General features: G+C 43.0%; 1 protein-coding gene across 2 annotated transcripts in view; it reads left to right on the forward strand.

Moving 5' to 3' along the window:
• The window catches only part of LOC100695575 (plexin-A1), a 310,610-nt gene that overhangs the window by 167,863 nt on the left and 123,383 nt on the right, over nucleotides 1-19,364 (forward strand). For both annotated transcript variants that reach the window (XM_019350036.2, XM_003449115.5), the window contains exons 6-9: nucleotides 5,253-5,376; nucleotides 5,695-5,848; nucleotides 9,288-9,387; nucleotides 18,079-18,193. In XM_019350036.2, the coding sequence (XP_019205581.1) occupies nucleotides 5,253-5,376; nucleotides 5,695-5,848; nucleotides 9,288-9,387; nucleotides 18,079-18,193 (493 nt within the window). The remainder of the gene's footprint in view (nucleotides 1-5,252; nucleotides 5,377-5,694; nucleotides 5,849-9,287; nucleotides 9,388-18,078; nucleotides 18,194-19,364) is intronic.

Consider the following 19,364-nt stretch of genomic DNA (forward strand, 5'->3'; position numbering starts at 1 on the left):
TGGGCCCCGGTCCGGATGGGCCTGGGCCCCCCTTTCCCTGGCGGGTTGCAGAGTATGGGGGTGCCTACTGGGGTCAGCGGGGGAGCTGGCCCCAGGGAGGGGTCACTTGCCCCTCCCTTCCTTCCCTCCCCATCTCCAGCTGCCTCCCTCTTCCCGCTCCACCACAATCACCCACACATGCAGGGCCTTGGGGTAGGGGTGTGTCACCAGGGTGCAGAGGAGACATCCCCCCCCTCTGTCCCCTTCTGGCTGCCTCTGCCTCAATTTTATCCCACAACTTAGACATTCACATTACTCACACTCTCATTACACATACATATAGGATCTTGGGGGTGGGCACGCTACACGGATTCCAAATTACCATCAGGGTGTACACCTCACCCCTGGCATCGTTGCCCACCTCTCAATTTTAAATACACGTAGACATTGAGGGCTAGCAGGAGGGGCTATACGCTTACCTGCTGCTCTGGCAGGTAGCTCCATGCCCTCCTGGGTTTTAAATGCACCTTAGAACACACATACATCAACACTACATAAGAGCGGGTGGAGGGAGGTTTGGAGTCTTCCTACACCCCCGTTCTCTGCGGCCTGCTGGAGCGGGGGGGCTAGGAGGAGGAGTTGGCCGTCCGACTGGGGTCTGGAATGTGGGGCCTCCCTGCTGCTGCGGAGTCGGGGCAGTCTGCTTCTCCCCACCGCAGGGAAAAGGGTAACATCACCTGGGTCTGGGCGCAGTTTCCCCCTCCAGGGGCAAGGGTACCTAGACCCGGGGCTTAGAGTACGCTTGGGGAGTGTGATTGTGTGTACAGCGTCTCTTTATGTCCGTCTCCACGTTGGGTGAGTGTTGAGTAATTGTATATGAGAGCATGAGGGTGGGAATAGATGTTTGTATCTGTGTGTGCCTGTTTGTCTGTGTCTATATGTCAGGTTGGGTATCAGACGCCACCTCTCTGGGGACATCTCAGGCCCTCCAAGGTTTGGAGGCCCATCTCCCCCACCACTTCCCCTGCCGGTGGCAGACGCCCTCAGACATCGGTGCGTTGGTGGTTCTTTGTGTCCGGGGGTGGGCGCCCAGGTACCCACCGGCTCACTCCTTGGCGGCTGCTTATCGGGGCCTGGAGCCTGGGGCTCGCTCGGGCCACTTCGGGGATGGGGTGCCCTCGGCCTCTCAGCCCGGGGCTCGGTCACTCAGGCACAGCTGGCTGCCGGCGGAGCTCACGGGCACGTCACTGCAACCCCCCCCGGCTTCTGCTCCGCGGCTGCTGAGTGACCCCTCATCTGGGACTCTCCTCAGCTCTTTCTGGGATAGTGGCGCGGCTGCCCCTCTGTTGGTCTTCCTTGGTCTCTTGTGTTCTGGGGGCCTCTGGATGTCTGGAGTTTTGATCTCCTCCATACCTGCTTCATGCCCTGGAGGACGGGGCAGTGGCCCCCCACACCCTCTAGCAGATCATTACATGAAGGAACCTTTTAAAAACAAGCGCGTTCATGCTCACAGGTGCACACACGGGTGATCACACACACAAACTACACCCTTTTTGGCTCCTACCTCAAAGCACACTGTGCGCTGTCGATCTTACGTGCTGCACAATAATGTTTAATATTTAGTATTTACTGTCATATTCCCATATATCATTGTGATGTTGTTTATTACTCTCGTTTTCTTCTGCTTGCTTTCTTTTTTTCTTTCTCAACAGGTGATCCAGGTGATCGATATATGTATTTTTTGTCTGCTTATTCTGTTGGTTTTTGGTTTTTGCCCTTCTCCCCCGTCCCTCTTCTCAGCTGTTTTTCTTTCCCTCTTTCTTTCTCCCCTTTCTTTCCACCAGTCAAGTCTGTCCCGTATTCAGCAAGTGAAAATAAAATAAACAATAAAAGGTGAATCAAATGGACCATTACGGCAAGGCTGGGATGGTCCATTTGGTAAAGTAAATCCGTTGGGCATCTTTCTTCGCCTTTAGACAATAATTCTGATGGCAAAAGAACCAAACGGGACAGGTTAAAAAAAAAAAATAAAAAAAAAAATAAATAAATCTGGGACTCTCGGCCATTTGACCTTAGAACTGAAGAAGCTTCTCGGATGAGAGGTGAAACGTCTTCAAGCAACTCAAAGAAGTCCAGACGCTTTTCTTTGCAAACTCCTTTGACTGAACGATATTACATATTACAACATTCGCCAGACCCTGTCACGTCTGTCACACGTGCTCAGGGTGAACCTGCTGTCATCTGTGAACAGCACAGGGCCCAATAGAGGATGTGGGACCCTCAGGCCACCCTCATGAAGTCTGTTTCTGATTGCTTGGTCAGAGACTTTCACACTAGTGTCCTGCTAGAGGTCATTTTTAGAGCCTTGGCAGTGCTCCTGTTCCTCCTTGCACAAAGGAGCGGACACTGGTCCTGCTGATGGGTTAAGGATCTTCTACGGCCCTGTTCAGCTCTCCTAGATTAACTGTCTGTCTCGTGGAGTCTCCTCCACAATCTTGAGACTGTGCTGGGAGACTAGGGATGGGTATTGATAAGATTTTCACGATTCCGATTCCATTTTCGATTCTGTTTAACGATTCGATTCTTTATCGATTCTTTTTAAAAAAGAGAACACTAAGGTCGATTAGCTTAGAACTGTTTTATATCTTCTCTTTGAACAAGATAGAAATTTAGGAGTAACATGGCCTTACAAACCCAACAGTGAGATCTTAAGAGATCCACAGCCTACGGCTCTTCAATGGGGTGTCACAGGGTCCCCAGGAAAAAAAATTGTAAATGTAAAATAATAAAATAAATATTTTTCTGTAGCAATAACAAAGTATAACATAAATTATTCTGTAGCAATTACACAAGAATATCCAGTAATGTCCCTGCCTACATTAAACACATTCACTTACCGTAAATCGGGCGCATCTGCTGTGGCAAATGGGTGCAAGCCTTTGACCACAAACTTAGTCACTGCTCGGTGACGTTCGTCTATCCTGGCCTGAAAGGAGATGCTACCGGTAGACTGCAGCGAGAACTGCCAGCATGTGAGCCAGCCAGACTCTGTCTCTGTCATCATGGTCACCTAAATGCACAGTAATGGCAGGTTTTGTAATAAGGCAGATCGCGCTAACATAATATGCACTGTTAGTTGATTATTTACCTGCTGCATTAACGGGAGAGGACGTGCAAACGTTACCGCTGCTGCTGGGTTGAGATTCACGAGTCCGGAGTGGAATTAAAAACACGACATTCATTTAAGGTCATCGCGTGTTTTGTGAGCAAATGCTTTTGCATATTCGTAGTGTTTCCTCCCTTAAATGAAATATCTACTTTGCAAGTATTGCAAGTTGCCCCGTTGTCATCCGTTCTTGTAAAGTATAACCAAACTTTTGAGCGTTTGAGCCGCTTAGGCGCCCTGCCAGGTAAATGACGCTCCGCAACGTGGTGACGTCATTCGGGGCGACTGGAATCGATAAGGGAATCGTTTGCAAAAATGGCAAACAATTCCAAGGAATTGAAACAGTGGGAACCGGTTCTCAACAAGAACCGGGTTTCGATACCCATCCCTATGGGAGACACAGCAAACCTCCTGGCAATGCCATGTATTGACGTGCCATCCTGGAGGAGTTGGACTGCCTGTGCATCCTTTGTAAGGTCCAGGTATCGCCTCACACTACCAGTACTAACACTGACCCTAGTGAGATCAGGAAGGAAGAATGTCGGTGGTCTCTACCTTTAAAAGCATTCCTGTTTTGGGGGTTGTCTCATTGTTGGTCCTCTAGTGTTGCTGTTGTTAATTTCATTAACACCAAAGCAGCTGAAGCTGATTAACAACCCTCTCGTCTACTTAACTGATCAGATCAATATCCCAGAAATTTAATTGACTTGATGCTAAACTCTTGATTAAATGTGTTCCTCTAATGTTTTTTGAACAGTCTATAATGTGTTGAAGGAAAAAGTTATTGTAGCTTTGAAGAGTCTCTCCTTCCATTCACTCCTGGTGTTGTAATTATCTGGCAAAGGAAGTCAAAATCTGACTACTTTCTCACCTTTCCACACCTGGCTAGGCAAAAACAGACCTTTAGATTCCAGCATCCTCAAACTGACCCCCCACAGCCTACATTAGCTTCAATATTAAACTCATTGTCTGAGGATATAATTGCAGCCCAAGGAAATTGGCCTTTTCTCTTCAGTAGCCACTTTCTAAAAACTTGTTCTGCTAATTTGGTCGGAAACACTTGCATATAGGAATTGACCATTTACAACTAATTATATTGTTTGATTTAGTGGAAAAGGTTCTGCTCTCTAAGAGAGCACTGAAAGAATGGAAAAGGCAGCGAGGATTCGGTTGGGAGATCCAATTCCCCTTCACAAATACGTGCAGTAATTCGACATTAAAGCTTAATTAAGGCAACATTACCAAATGTTTAGCACATAAGGAGGACGCTGGGGTGAAAAAACAACCCCCCCCAAAAAAAACCTGTGCCACATCTGACATCCAGGTTTCAGCGGAGCAACAGTGAGAAGTGTTAAGTTGTAAAGGACAACATGTACACCAGTGTTAATATGGTGGGGAATTTCTGGTCAGCTGGTAGCCAAGCAGCTGATGAATGAGCTGCTGATGGTGAAGCATGAATGAGCAGCTGGTGCCAGTCAGTGAATGCAAGTACATTCAGTGCTCTGCCCGAACTAATGCCTTGCTCTACGTGTTTATTGCTCTTTTGGACTTCATGTTTGACTCTTATGCATGGTCAGTCTTCACGGTAATCAGTCCTGGTAGACTTCGGTAAACCATAGCTCTGATTAACTCAATGCCTGCTTTATGAATACAAATAGGCATTCTGATGACCACACTATGGTTCTGTCGCTATTAAGAAAGTGCTGAATGTGTGGTTGTCATGTTATCATTAACACATACTCCTGTTTCTCCAGTGTTAAACTTTTAACTGCATAGGTTGTTTATATGCACCTTTGCAATTTACTTCTAATTTCCATGCATCTGTGCACTCACTAATGAACAGAGTCTCTGTCTGAAACTCAGCATCCTGTGGGTTATCCAATAAATGCTGCGTATCAGTGATCTCGCTGTTTTTTCGCTTCCCAAGTGAGAAGTGCTGAAAAGCCACATTTGGACCAAATGCCTTTAGCTGTGATACTTAGTAAAATGTACTCTACATATACAAGTACATTTAGGAATCAGGACCAATGTGGATTTCATGTACAACACAGGTATTTATTGCTCAGAAGTAGTGAAGTGGCGATGTGAGCATATTCTTTTTCTCTAGATGTTCGAGGAAGGACCGCTGCAAACGAGCAGAAGAGCCTCAGCGTTTCACAACCAGAGTCGAACAGTGTGTCCGACTTTCCGTCCAGCCAGACACCGTCTCCGTCACCATGTCAGAAGTGCAGGTACAGCACGCTGTCTGACCTTGTGTATCTGTTCAGCTACTCTTTAGAGGCTTCGTGAATTTATACGTGGTCCTTTATAAGACGAGTGGGGTAAAGATTAATGGCTGGGAAAAATGAAGAAGGCAGATGTGAAATGAGATTAAATAAAGCTTGTTTTGTGTTGTAGCTAACAGTCATTTTGAGTATGAGCTGAAAAGTGCGTTTTGAGCCACAGGTCTGAGCAGCATTTTCTGCTTTGGGCCATTACTAATGAAGTGTATTGATTTAAATTTCTGCTGTGTCTCATCTTTCTGCTTTCTGTCTTTTTTTTCTCGCTAGCTTGTGCTTCAGACACAGAATGTGCCGAGTCTTTCTGCTGGAGTGAACTGCTCCTTTGAGGACTACGTAGAAACGGAAGGACGCATCTACGGTGGACGCATCTATTGCCTGTCTCCTTCGACGAAAGAAATCTTCCCCATCACGCGAGACCAAGGTAACCAAAAAGTCAGAAAAGATATAATGATATGTTGGAGTTAACGTAGACTTCACAAATGTCTGACTTTTGCTTTCAAAATGATATTTCATATTTCATATTCAGCTGTTAAAGTGAAAAAGAAATGTCATTTCATATCATAATTATCATATGAAGAAAACGGAGAACTTTTTAAAAGTAGATTCATTATCGGTGTCTGAGTCCAGCAATTTGTTTTGTAACGGAAAATGCCAGCTGGGAGTAGCTGCCTTAGGGGTTTTTTTCTTCCGCTGATGTGCTTTGACACAGAATCTGGGCAGCCACACAAAAAAGGCTTTTATTCAGATGAAAAACACACCTTGTTGTCACATTTCTTACCGTTTCAGCAAACTGCATCATGAAAATACAGCATGCTTTGGTGCCAGGACACGCTTAAAGTCACTTTTTGTCCCTCAGTGGTGACAGCAACATTCACTACCTCCTGCTCTTACAGCCAACCATATACTGTAAGCTAGCAAATTCAACAACTGATACTATTTTGACACTAGCTCCTGTTAGCTTGGGTTACAACTAGAGCTGGGCGATATAAGATTTTTTCATATCACGATATGTTTTTTTCATTTCAGGCGATAACGATATATATCACGATATAAGCCAAATAACTATATTTGTAAGATTTAAATGTGCCGTTGCTCACAAGTAAAATGTGAAATAATCTGCAGCTTGTTTTAATTAAAATATTTATTTCCCATAATAAGTTCAACAGGGTAGATGTACTTAAGGAACATGAGGCTTCAGTTTCAGATAAATAAAGGCAAATATTGCAAACTACACAAAAGGCAGCCGCTAAAGCGTTTAAGTTTCAAAATAGAACGAACAAAACAGACCACTAAATTGTCAATTCCACTTAGAAACAAAATATTAATTCTAAAAATAAATCTTAGTTTGTTTTACAGAAGAACAGACAAAATTGACTAACTTTTGTCAATATCAAATAAACTGAGAACTAAAAGGAAATTCTCAATCTCTCCTTGTTGTATAGCTTAGCTTTTCAAACAGTTTTAACAGTTACTTTAGTCTGACAAAAGCCGAATGACGAATTAGCACTTTCAGTCAGAGATTGAGCATGCACCGCTTTATTGTATTTCCAGACTTGCTTTCGGCACAATTTACAGTGCGCGCTACTCTGTTTTTTGTCAGACTTGAAATAGCCGAAATACCTTCACACTACGGAACCTCTGTGGCCCTTCCGTTCGACAAGCTCTCCGGCATTGGAACCATCATCTGTTTTTTCTTCGGTAACCTTCGCTCACGCTCTCGGTTGATTTTTCTCTAGTCGGCAAACTCCTTTCCTTCATTACCCGGGCTGCACGGCTGCAAAAACAAATACACATGTGCGCCTTGGTGCTTGTGCTGTACGTAACAAGTCACGTGACGCGACGCTGCGGCTGTGATTGGTTCGGCTCTGCGCTACTTAATTTGGATTGGCTGTTCTTTTTTTCTTTTTTTTAAGAGGACAAGAGAGATGAGGCCTATCGCAATAGTTTAATTTTTCTATCAAGAAAAAGTTATTTCGCAATAATATCGTTATCGTTCTATCGCCCAGCTCTAGTTACGACCATGTTAAACTGTTCTGAGGCTACGTCCGTGATTCATAGTGCACTAAAATAATAACTGCAATGCTTTATCTATTAAGCTATACGCAGCTGTTGTATACAGTTACAGTGCAATGGTACCACTTGAGAATTACATTAGCAGGAGCTAACCAGTTAAATGTGTTAGCATGGCTTGCTAGTTTACTTACAGTTGGATGAAAGGCTAGTGTAGCACTTTCATGAGAAGTGAAACAGAATTTTGTACCCACAATTAAATATTATAACTAATACATTTCAGTAAATCAATGAACACATCACCCAGCAAACATTTTGATGTTAAATATCCATCTCTGGTGGTCTTTTCTTGATGTCTACTCAGGGTTGAATAATAGTTTCTGAATGAAAGTTGTGCCCGTGCAAGCAGCTCTTGGCTTAAGGTTTAACAAGTGTAGCCTGGATATCCTTCCAAGTGAAAGGTTTTACTCTATTAAAAAAAAGCTTTTTTATCAAAATTTTGTTTATCATTTAGTGTAGAATTAAATAAAATCTTCTCAACACAAACAGTAAGATGAAAAAATGCACTCCGGTAATTTCTCCAACTCGTGATCTCAGCCTTTTGGCCTATTTGTACTGATCTGCTCTCAAGCAGTTGCATCTCTGGATGTGTGATGCTAACATGATAGGTAGAAAGGCAACGCATGTACAGTGGCAGTCTGACAGACTTCACCATGCAACAAATGAGACAGACTTTTAAGTATTGGTCTGGTAATACTAGTCTAGAAGAGGCCATCTATTCATAGCCATGCATTAACCAGATTAGTTGTCCTTGTTTTAGAAAAGATATGTTAGAAAGATATAAAGATCTGTCCGTCTACAGTTCAGTTCTTGCGGTCGAATGGTAACTAGTTTTGACCAGAAAAATGACATCAGGATTTCAGTCATGTTCACGGTGTGACGCCTTCTCAAATCTGCTGCAGTAATTTAGTCCTGCTTTCAGTTGGACAAACATTATTAGATCACACAGTGTCACTTTTTGCATTTGTACATTTCAGCCCTCTAACAAACTTTTGTTTTGGGGAGACGACGATGGGCTTTTCAGCTGAACAGTTTTGTTTGATGCTAAATATGAATTGTTTGCTTAATTTGACAGTTTAATCAGCTGTGTGAGACACAAGACATTTTTCTCTTCAGTTTCACTCATTGCTTCTCGATTATCAAAATTAGAATGAGCACATTTATAAACATACCGCTGAAAGCCCATGAATGTATATAGACAGCTGTAAGTGTTTTCTCCACTGAGTAACTCTAATAAATTGATTCTGCTCAGAGCTCTTTTTACTCTCCAGCAGAAAGGCTGTCTCCAAAACTGCAGAGTTACAGGAACAGTGAAAGCGTATACATTGACTAGGACCGGGTTGATCCTCGGGTCATGAAACATTTTCCATATACGAACTGTTATAGATGGACTATGGAAATATAGAGTGGATTATAGAGTAGGGTGTCATACATAAAGGCCGGGAGGTCAGAACTGTCTCACCAGAGGGTCCAATCACGCCCACTGATGTGAAGATTGCAGGAAAGGCGTTAATAATTCAAATTTACCAGTACAATGCATTGCTACTCCTAGTGTGATGATACCAGTGTTGTTGTATGAAAGAGTACTTTTTGATCCTGTTCAAAGAACTAAAATGTAAAACACTGTTGTTGGGTTTGTACCTGTAAAGCTCCACAGATCTTTAAACGTTAATGCACACCTTCGTAACATTAAAAGAATGTGGATTCATTTATTTGGATCGGTTATTATGCAATGGGTTTTACTAATAAACTAATAAAACACAATGTGTTTGTTATGTTTGACTTTGTAGGTGACCGACGCACAATAAAGTTGTATCTAAAGTCGAAGGAAACTGGGAAGAAGTTTGCCAGTGTCGATTTTGTCTTCTACAACTGCAGCGTCCACCAATCGTAAGTTGAGAGCTTGTTGCTAAGTAGGATGGGGGTGAAATGAGAAAAATATCAGTTTATGTTTAGGTTCTCTGTTAAATTACTTTAACACTCTTTTAAATAGCTATTGAGGTTTCTCGATGACATCATTCATTGCTCAAGAGTTGTCATCCATATTGGATGTTGGTTGCTAGGCAAAAATGCATATTTCTTGACTGGTTGACAGTGCTTTTTGGATGCTGCCGGCTCAGAACCTGTCCAGAAATACAGAATTCAGATTGCTGGGTGCCAGATGGTCCTGGCCTGTGTAACTGGACCTTTATTTACTTGATTTTTCATTGATTGTCACACATCCAAAGAGTTAACATCACACAGTTACTTGACAGATGTCTTCAAAATCTCAATACAAAGATCATACTGCCGGTCAGATGCAAGATGAAAATCAACGAGTGACTGAAGTTTTAAAAGAAAAAAGTGCTAAAATACTGCTACTTACCTGCAGGTGTAAATAATTGGTTTAATACAGGAATCAAGAGAAAACCATGCAGCCGTTTCTAATTCAGTATTCAATCTGCTCAAGCTTTTTACAAATCAATTAGTTAATTAAATCTAAAGCAATGAAGGGACTACTGGTGAGTGAAATAATAAATCGATTCTTAACCATGGAAGACTTAGAAGAGCAGCCAAGCTTGGGAGGAAAAACACGTCACTCATGTTCCCGGGAAACATATTATCCCTAATTTAAGTATAGGAATACTGATAGACTTTTCAACAGTGTTCTGAAAGCAGCTTTTTTATATGCATGTCTACGTCTGTAGAAGGTGCAATCCAGGAAACAAGGAGAGGGAAACAGTCTTTTCAATTCAATTCTATTGTATTTTATTTATACAGCGCCAAATCACAACAGCAGTCGCCTCAAGGTGCTTTATATTGTAAGGTAAAGACTCTACAATAATACAGTGAAAACCCCAAAATCATCGACTCACTTTAAGCAAGCAGTTGGCGACAGCGGGAAGGAAAAAGTTTTCGTTTTGTCACTAAATTTCTATCAAAAACAATTTCTGCATGGCGCTCTTCTGTTTTTGTCTTCTCACACCAGTAAAGTAGATCTTCATTGTGCGTACACAGGAAGGGGAGGGCCAGGGGGTATTAGAGAGAGTGACTGAGTACTGAGATCATCCTGATAATGAATGAAAGAATGTGTTCCTAATTGTCCTGCCTTGTTAAATAAAGGTTAAATGAAAATAAATAAAATGTCATTTGCTAAATGAGTCTTGGCTGCTCCCCCTGAAGTCAGTGCTCGGAGTTCGCACACACTTTCCCTCTCTTTCTCACATTCGATTCACTTCCACCTGGCACAGACTCCCAGTTGCATCAATACACCTGAAATGAAAAAAGCATCTGTAGTATAACTAAAGTAGATTTATTGTTTCTCTTGGCGAGCATTGACTTCCTCTCTCAGTGTTTACATCTGCTTTATATCTTAAAAGAATTAAGGTGCATCCTGAAAATGATTCTTAGATGTAAACATGTGCAGAATTGTCTTTTTTTTTTACTGTATGTGGGCTGTATGAGGGCTTAATATGTTAAGTCATGACAGAAGCTTTTAATTCCTGATTCACCAGCATTATAAGCGTCCTTGTCCCGCTACCATTCGATCCTCACTCCCTGCAGCCTACAGCCCTCTTTTCCTTTCTTGCTGTCCCACTGTCCTCTTGTCTGCCTGTTGACTTCTCCTCTCCCATTCCTCACTTTGCCCATCTCTCTGTCGCCTGGCCCCAACCCGTCTCTGCCCTCTGCACACCTCCCATTCCTTGCCTCTCTCTCGTTCATCAAGCCCATTTATTGCTCGCGCTCTGCTCTCGGCCCTGCATATATCTGCATAGTAATAGGTCGTTAATTAGCTCTAGCTGAGGTGCCTGTGTGGAGATGGTCATAATGGAGTGGGCTTGGAGAGAGCGCTCACCTGGGCCACTTCTCGGGGCCTCCAGGCCTACTTGAATGGCTTTGATTTTTTTTTTTTTTGGTGAATATGTGTGTGTGTAGTTTTCCGTTTGTTAAAGAGCATGCAGGATGTGTCAAAGTAACTGCAAAAAAGAGCACCAGAGTGCCTATTTATGCATATTTGTATGCATGCAGGACATGTTTACTAATGTGTGTGTGGGTGTGTGTTTATGCTGCGTACCCCTGATTAACTAGCCCGCCTAGTCGCCCTCTCTTTGCAGCATAAACAGGCGTGCTGTTGTTTAAGCCTTTGATGTTGGCTTTGCGGGGCCCCCTCAGGACTCTGCTGGACTGTTAAAAAAAAAATACAGCGCTGTTACTGCAACTGCAGCTGTAACACAAACCCGCGTGTCATGCAACACTCTTCACCTTTCACCTCAAAATCTTTGACCTGCCCAACAACCACCTCCGCCTGCAGGGAGCGGGGTAAGAAGTCGCTGCTTTCAGGGGACAGTAATTGAGTCATCCTCGTGGGCGTGATGGGTGGATGAAAGCCCAGCGTAGAAGCACTACAGCAAACACACAACAGTGGTACTGTATCAGCACAGATGCACAAGCAGAGTGGGCCTGCAGGCGAGCGCCCAGACGGGCTCAAAGTTGGATGCGGGCACCAGCTTCACCAGCAGTGCACACGCTCGTGCAAACACACAAAACAGGTGCACGCACAGTCAGAGGGAGTGCACGCAGACAGAAGGCACAGTACTTGGCGCGGGCGAATTGCGCTGTGAGCTGTTTACATACACAATATCCGAAATTTGCATTAAAAAAAAGAGGTTTGGAATGGTTTAATTGAGCGTGCGGGAGGAGGAATAATGTATAGAGAGGAATAGAAACAAACAGGTGGCAGGGTGCTGGAGGGGGAAGGAAATTCACATTCTGGGAGAGCTGGAGACGGGAAAAGACGAGTGAGAAAGAAGTCCTGAAGAGGAAAAAAAGAGAGAGATAAAGCCAAGTGTTGCCGAACGAAGCAGAAATTGTGCCCATTGTGTCGGGAATAATGCGTCCCACACAGCTAAAAGGTTAGCGCCACAGCCTCAGGCCACCATGACCATTACAATATGAAAGGGCTGAAATCTATGCAGTGAAAAGAAGCACTCCAGGGAGGGGGACCAGCTCACACTCCAGCCCCTGGAAAGGGCTCTCATTTTGAGGCCCACCATTCCCCGTCGCTCCACTCTTTATCCACTGCTAACTTTCCGACTCAGCTTGTAGAAAAAAAAAAGTTTCTAGTCAAACTTTTCTGTCATTACATCATTAGTTGTTGATATTAAGACAATAAGTTGTTGGTCCGGTTTTTAAGTGAATGTGACCTGGTTTAATTAAACTGAGGGTTGAGACTCGCAGACTTACTGCTTTTGGACATTGCCGTGACAAGATGCAATAATACCGTATAATGAGTCTGAGTCCCCTGGTGAGAATCTAAACTTCTCATTTGGCTGCCGTGCTGCTGTATAACTTAATGATGTATGCATCGTTTTATTGCCGCTCACTTTGGAGCTTTATTGGATAAAACACAAAGAGGCCTATTTATAGATCACAGCACAGCCAGCGTTTCCCGGGTTCCGAGCAGCACCGTGCACATGAAGCACAGGCAGATATCTGCGAGATACATTACACTATCAAACCAATCAGAGGTTCTAAATCAAAATCATGACACGCTTATAGCTGCTTCGAGTACTGATTACGGCTTTAAAACCTTTAAGCTTCATGCCTCTAATGGGTCGCTTTTGGGCCCACCACATGCTGACATGTTTGTGTGAGCTGCAGATAAAAGCATAGCCTGCTAATTAAGACAGAATTGCAGTTTTATCCGTGACTTTATCCTCATTGACCAGATTTAAATGAGGATATGATCGTTCCCTCCTTTCATATATGCTTGAGCGGGGCCGTTGCACGCACATCAACAGCTTTGTTCCATCGATCCATCCTCCCTAGAACAAAAGCTTGGAGAAGATGAAAAGGCGTTTGACCCGGAGCTGTTGCTGGGCCTTGTTAAATAGCAGGGGACTTTATTGACTGCACTGCAGCAGCGCCGCCACTTACCCAAGCCGGTTGTCCAGGCATTGACAGCTCTACTGTAGGACAAGTCTCCACTGCCCAGGTGACCCAGGAGGAATGCCTTGGTGTCAACACGGGTGATGACTTGCGTGCATAAGTTTGTCTCAGCTTGATGTTGTAGTCTGAGCTCTCACGCTCGTTGCTTGTGAATGTGCGCGCGCACTGCCCTGCAACGGGAAATCGATCAAGCCCGAAGTTAATAGTGAGGAGGAACTGGCTCACCAGCTCTGTTAACAAACATCAGACTGTTAGCATAACCTCAGTCCACCCTTCCCTCCATGGAAATCCACTGGCATTGATTAAAAACCTCACGCCGCAGTTCAGTCTAGTCTCACCAGCTTATCTCCGGCTATATGAAGCCTCTGCCGTCGCTTTGGTACTCCGGCGCGGGCGATTTAGGAGTTAACCCTCGAAAATCTAAGAAACCAAGGACATAGACCCGAAGACAGAAAGAGGATTAGGCTGAGATCCAATTTAAAGTCAGTGTTTCCGGCAGCAGGGTGGCATTGTCAGCTGAGCAATTGTCCTTCAGCTTGGTGGACCTGGTTTGAAACCCCCGTGTGGTAGTGTGTTACTGTGGTGTTCTTCAACTACACTTATCAGAGATCGCTTGTCAGTCAAACTAAGAAGGTGGTATTGTGATCTATTTCTCCTTCGATTTTACTGCTGAGGTTTTTATATCTCTTGAAGCTTTTTTTCCCAACTAAGTACGAGCTCTTTTTCACTTTCCTGTCCAATCCTTTAAAGCCCCGTAGAATTTGGCTTCAAGGTTGCCATAAAAGACTTGTTTTAATTATGTTTTACTTTTTATTTCTTGTTTTGTTTATTTGTTTTGGTCTGTTAGCTCAAGATATTCCTGAGGAGAAAATCTTAGTTCTATATACAGAACAACCACAACAGGAAAGTAAAACAGCATTAGAAAGACAGAAACGGTGAAGTTGGAGGTGACAGTAATAACCAGATGCTGGTTAAATAAATTTTAAAAAAAGACCCCGCAGGTTCTCAGTCAGTTCCTCTGGTGGATGTGGGTGTTATCGGAGGTCTGATTGAGTACAGTGACAGCATATGGGAGTGAGGACTGACAGGACGTGTAATTAGAGTTTGCTTTTCTCAAGCCAGTTAAGTGACATTTAGTTTAGAAGCGGTGTAAAGACTGCAAAGCTATGACTTGTTTTAATTGAAAGAATTTTTTTTGGATTTACTGAACATTTCTACTTCTGTCACTCTGTATTTTTTAATTTTTATATTTTTTTTAACAGCAAGCTTGAATTTAAGCGTTCTCTCTGCAACATGACAAAGTTTATGAAGTGAACACTTTCTCTTTGCTCCTGTGGGTGTCAGATGATTGACAGAAAGCAGAGTGTAATTTAATACGCCGCTGATGTGAAATCACTTGAGGAAAGTGATCAAGTAGAGACTTTAGAGCCAAAAAGTTATTGAACAACTGTGAAACTTCTCATATTAACAGCATTAAAAAAATATCAGAACTAGCCATGGCAATTTCCCTTCTGCTGCTTCTTTGTGGTGACCATGATAGCCTTGTCTTTGTCTGGTAATCCATGTTTGAATGTGTATGCATTCTTTTTTTCTTCTTCCTCAAGTTATAGAAAAACTGGCTTATCTTGGTCTCCCAGCTTAGTTTAACTTTAAGCCTCCAAGCATGGAGAATACGAAGGGAGGAGTGGATCACCAAGGATTCCTTCCTGCTCTCTCCTCCTGGCTGTTTTCAGTAACCCGCCCTCTGGCCTTGCTGACAGCTCGAATAAAGTCTTAATGAAGGAAGCTGCAGTTGTACTTCTTGGAAATTTCTCCATAAATGTGATTGTGTGCTGCTATGTTGATGCAAGTCAGTGCTGGGCTGCCACGCTGTGATAAGTCATGTTGATATTTCAAATGCACCTACGCATGTCCATAATCTGCAAAGAATGCAGGTCATCGTAGCTGGACTTCCTTCAGTGCATTTTATGCTTAGAATTCTCCAGTATAGAAATTTTGGATTTTCTCTTTGTCTGAAATGTTGCTACATTCAGTGGTTGTACAAAAGTCTGAAGCCACCCCTCATTTTTAAACTTTTTTTTTCCTTTCAAAGACTTTCTTCTCAGTTTTTAAAAAATGATCTTGATCAATTGTTCTCCAAAGTTTCTAAATGTGTTTTAAAGTTTTTCTTTAGACATTGCAGTCCAGTCATTGTACCTGACTAGAGAATGTTTTTTTGTTTTTCATGTTTGTTTGTTTTTGCTTGTTAAGCCTCTTAACAGTGATCTATGAATTAAGGCATTAAAAATGCACCTAAGCAGGGTTGTGTCTGCACCTAACAGAAAACATAGCAAAGAACCAGTTTTAAATGATATCTTTATGCACTTTGTTGCTAACCACCTGTCACATAATCACATAGTTTTTCCCACATTTTGTTTTGTTTATTTGAATCCATGAAAAATGCCATAAAATCATATTTTTGCACGAGCAATGTGATTCCCAAAGAGCTATTAGCTGTTAAGCTTGGCATATCTCTGCATGCTGTGGATTGTGTTCCTGAGTAAACTGAACAAAAGGAGGACAAGAGAAGAAGTGGCCGGACTAAAAATAACTATGTACTGCTGATCAACAGTATCCGAAAGTCATGTCCTTAAGATACCAGAAAAAATCCAGCAAAAACCTGATACCTGATTCTGGAGCTGACGGATGCATCTCGCTCTCATGCTGATCCATCAACTGTTCGCTCTAAAGCCTCATCAGAAATGGTCTCAGTGGAAGGGTGGCTGTCAAGACACCATTTTTAAGGAAGGAAAATATGGATAAAAGGCTGAGATATGCACATAACTTAATTTGAACTTATTATTATTGTATAGTGTTAGCACTGTTGCCTCACAGCAAGAAGGTCCTGAGTTCAATTCCACCATCAGGCCGGGGTCTTTCTGTGTGGAGTTTGCATGTTCTCCCCGTGTTTGCGTGGGTTCTCCCCGGGTACTCCGGCTTCCTCCCACAGTCCAAAGACATGCAGTTAGTGAGGATAGCTTAATTGGAAACACTGAATTGCCCCTAGGTGTGAATGTGAGTGCGATTGGTTGCCTCTGTCTATGTGTTAGCCCTGCGACAGACTGGCGACCTGTCCAGGGTGTAACCTGCCTCTAGCCGTAAGACAGCTGGGATAGGCTCCAGCGGCCCTGAAAAAAATAAGCGGAAGTGAATGGATGGATGGATATTGTCAATCTATATATAGGATGTCATTGAAGTCGAGGCTCTGACATGGTGTCAAAAGTCATTGAATTATTAGGGCAAAAATGTACCCTTGCATTTTGATCCACCATGCAATGCCATCTGGAAGGCATGTGATTGGCAATAGTATGACAATGATCCCAATCACCCTGCCAGTGCAGTCAAAGCACACCTGGAGAACGTACAGAACAAACTGTGCAATGCTATCAGTCATGCATTGGCCTCCCCAGAGCCCAGACCTAAACATTATTGAAGCATCTTTACAGAAAACAGAACAAAAGGCAGCCAACATTCAAAGAAGAGCTTTGAATGTCCTTCAAGAAACCTGGAAAACTATACCTGAAGACTACTGAGAGAAATTAAAAGAAGAGCCTTAGAGAGTTCCGGCTGTGTTAAAGAATAAAGGTGGTCGTGCCAAATATTGACTTTCAAGCTTGTTAGAATTCCAGGTTTCAAGAAATCACTGGATCTACTCTATAACAATTTTTCTAGTAAAATATAAAGAAATGAAAGTGACTCAATCCTTCTGCATTAGCATTACCTACAACCAGCAACAAGGATGAATGATTGGCATTAAGGACAATAATTGGCTGGTATACATAAAACATGTAGCTGCTTAAGAAGAATAAAGTACATTATGTTATCATTTTTGATCTTCATTACATTAAGCCTTTAATTTTCAGGAAAAATAAAGGTTTATGCTTTATTGCCTTGGTATGTTTTTGGCACTTGAAGTAATGAGAGACTTCAGTATCTGAAACGACCAACAAAGTCAGCTGTATTTCTTTGCCATTCACTCTCTCATTAAGGGAAAGCTGTGATTGTAGTAAGGAACTAGCATCTATCTGTCAGTGCAAATCTTTACTTATTCTTATGCATCTTTAGAGACTATAGCATAAAAGTGTAATTTGTCTTTCTGGTGGTGTACAATTATCCTTAAATGTAAACTGGCAGCAGGATGTTGTGACAAAGCAAAGTATAACGTGCTGTTAGCTAACACTGATCCTGATTTTTGCACTTGTTTTTCCACTGGCTTTCCTCACATCCAAATAACTCGCCGCTGGCCACAGTTTCTCCTAGTTGTTGCCTGTGTCCACTTCCTTGGGCATCATGGGAGCTCACAATTATGAGACCGAGGTCTGTCACATGCCTGCAAATTCATTTTTAACTCATAAGCATTACATTAGCAGACGGAGCAACGTTGAGTCTGTCATGGGGCAGCAACCTGTAAATTAAAGTGCCATAAAACTTATGTTCAGTTTTTCTTCTTTACAGTTACATTTTTTTATGTTCTTGATTGTAGCTTGTCACTGGAAGCCACTGTGGCAGGATCAGGAAACTCAAACTCCATTAAAGGACATTCAAAGATGTAGAAATAAATACATAAATCATGTAAACCTCATCCTTTCTCTCTCCTGTTCTGACTTGCTGCAGGTGCCTGTCCTGTGTCAATGGAAACTTCCCCTGCCACTGGTGCAAATATCGCCACATGTGCACACAGGATGCCAGCGACTGCTCCTTCCAGGAGGGACGAGTCAACACCTCAGAGGTACGGCTTTGAGCATGTGCACACACACAAGTGCTGATGAGCACACGTAGTTATACATCCTCTATAAAAGACAGATTCAGAAGGTAGCCTATCAAAGCAACACATGGATACATTAATGAGTATTAATGGATTTGCATACTCACAAACACACACACACACACACACACACACACACAAGGAAGTATGGTGGCATAGTAATGCCAAGGGTGCAGCTGTGGCCTGTATGCCATCTGAATGTGTGTATATGAGTATATGAATGAGTGCTGCTGAGAGTGGCCCAGCAGCAGCTGTTGTACTCTAAGCAGCACTGGATTTATTCACTTATAAACAAGTCGGGGTGAATGGGTATGCAAATGGCAGAGCGCGCTAACGTCCCAAATGTTATATTTGCATGAAAACCCTCATCTATCCATGAGCCGACTCGCTCTCGCAGTCCCCGTGTCTCTGTCAAGCTCCTGTAATTCTAACCGGCTCGCTCGCAAATGCAGAAATTCGCTCTGACAAACACAAACACACACAAAAAAGAAACTTCAGCCTTCAGAAAGTTGCACTTAACACCCAGACACCTTCGCTCTAACTTTGCCTCTATTTCAGGCAAAGAGTTTTGATGTCCACCCCTCCCCCCACACTCTTTTCCTCTCATTCTTGTTTGTAACCTTTTCCCTCTTTTTTTCTTCTTTCTTTGCTCGTTTCTTTACTCTGAGTAACTGTGTGCTGGAAGCAAGCACGCTCAGCCTTTTATTTGATCTCTCACTCCTCTCGTCATCACTCTGTCCATCCTCTCATAAAGCCTCAGTTGTTGAAAGGATATCATTTTAAAACTAAAACATTCAGCTGGATGTGCGCATCGTGGATGGGTATAATGTACATTCATATATTTAGATACACACAGGTTTACACACCCATGTATCTTTAAAGGAACATGTCTGTTGTGTGAATTTGTCCCTGCGTGTATCAGTGTGCCTTTAACTTAAGACAGTGAGGTATGCGTGCATTACAATTTTAAGTGTATGAACGGTGCTGCAGTTTCAGGCATTTGGTGTGAGTGGAAAGGGAGACGGGGGTGTGGGTGCGGGGAGGATAACACTTGACTCCACACAGCCTGCCATCACAAGTTACGCCCTCCTGTAAATACCAGGCAGACATCCAACCTTATCTAGTTCACAGAGCT

Source organism: Oreochromis niloticus, linkage group LG20 (genome assembly GCF_001858045.2).
Source record: "Oreochromis niloticus isolate F11D_XX linkage group LG20, O_niloticus_UMD_NMBU, whole genome shotgun sequence".
Taxonomy (NCBI): domain Eukaryota; kingdom Metazoa; phylum Chordata; class Actinopteri; order Cichliformes; family Cichlidae; genus Oreochromis; species Oreochromis niloticus.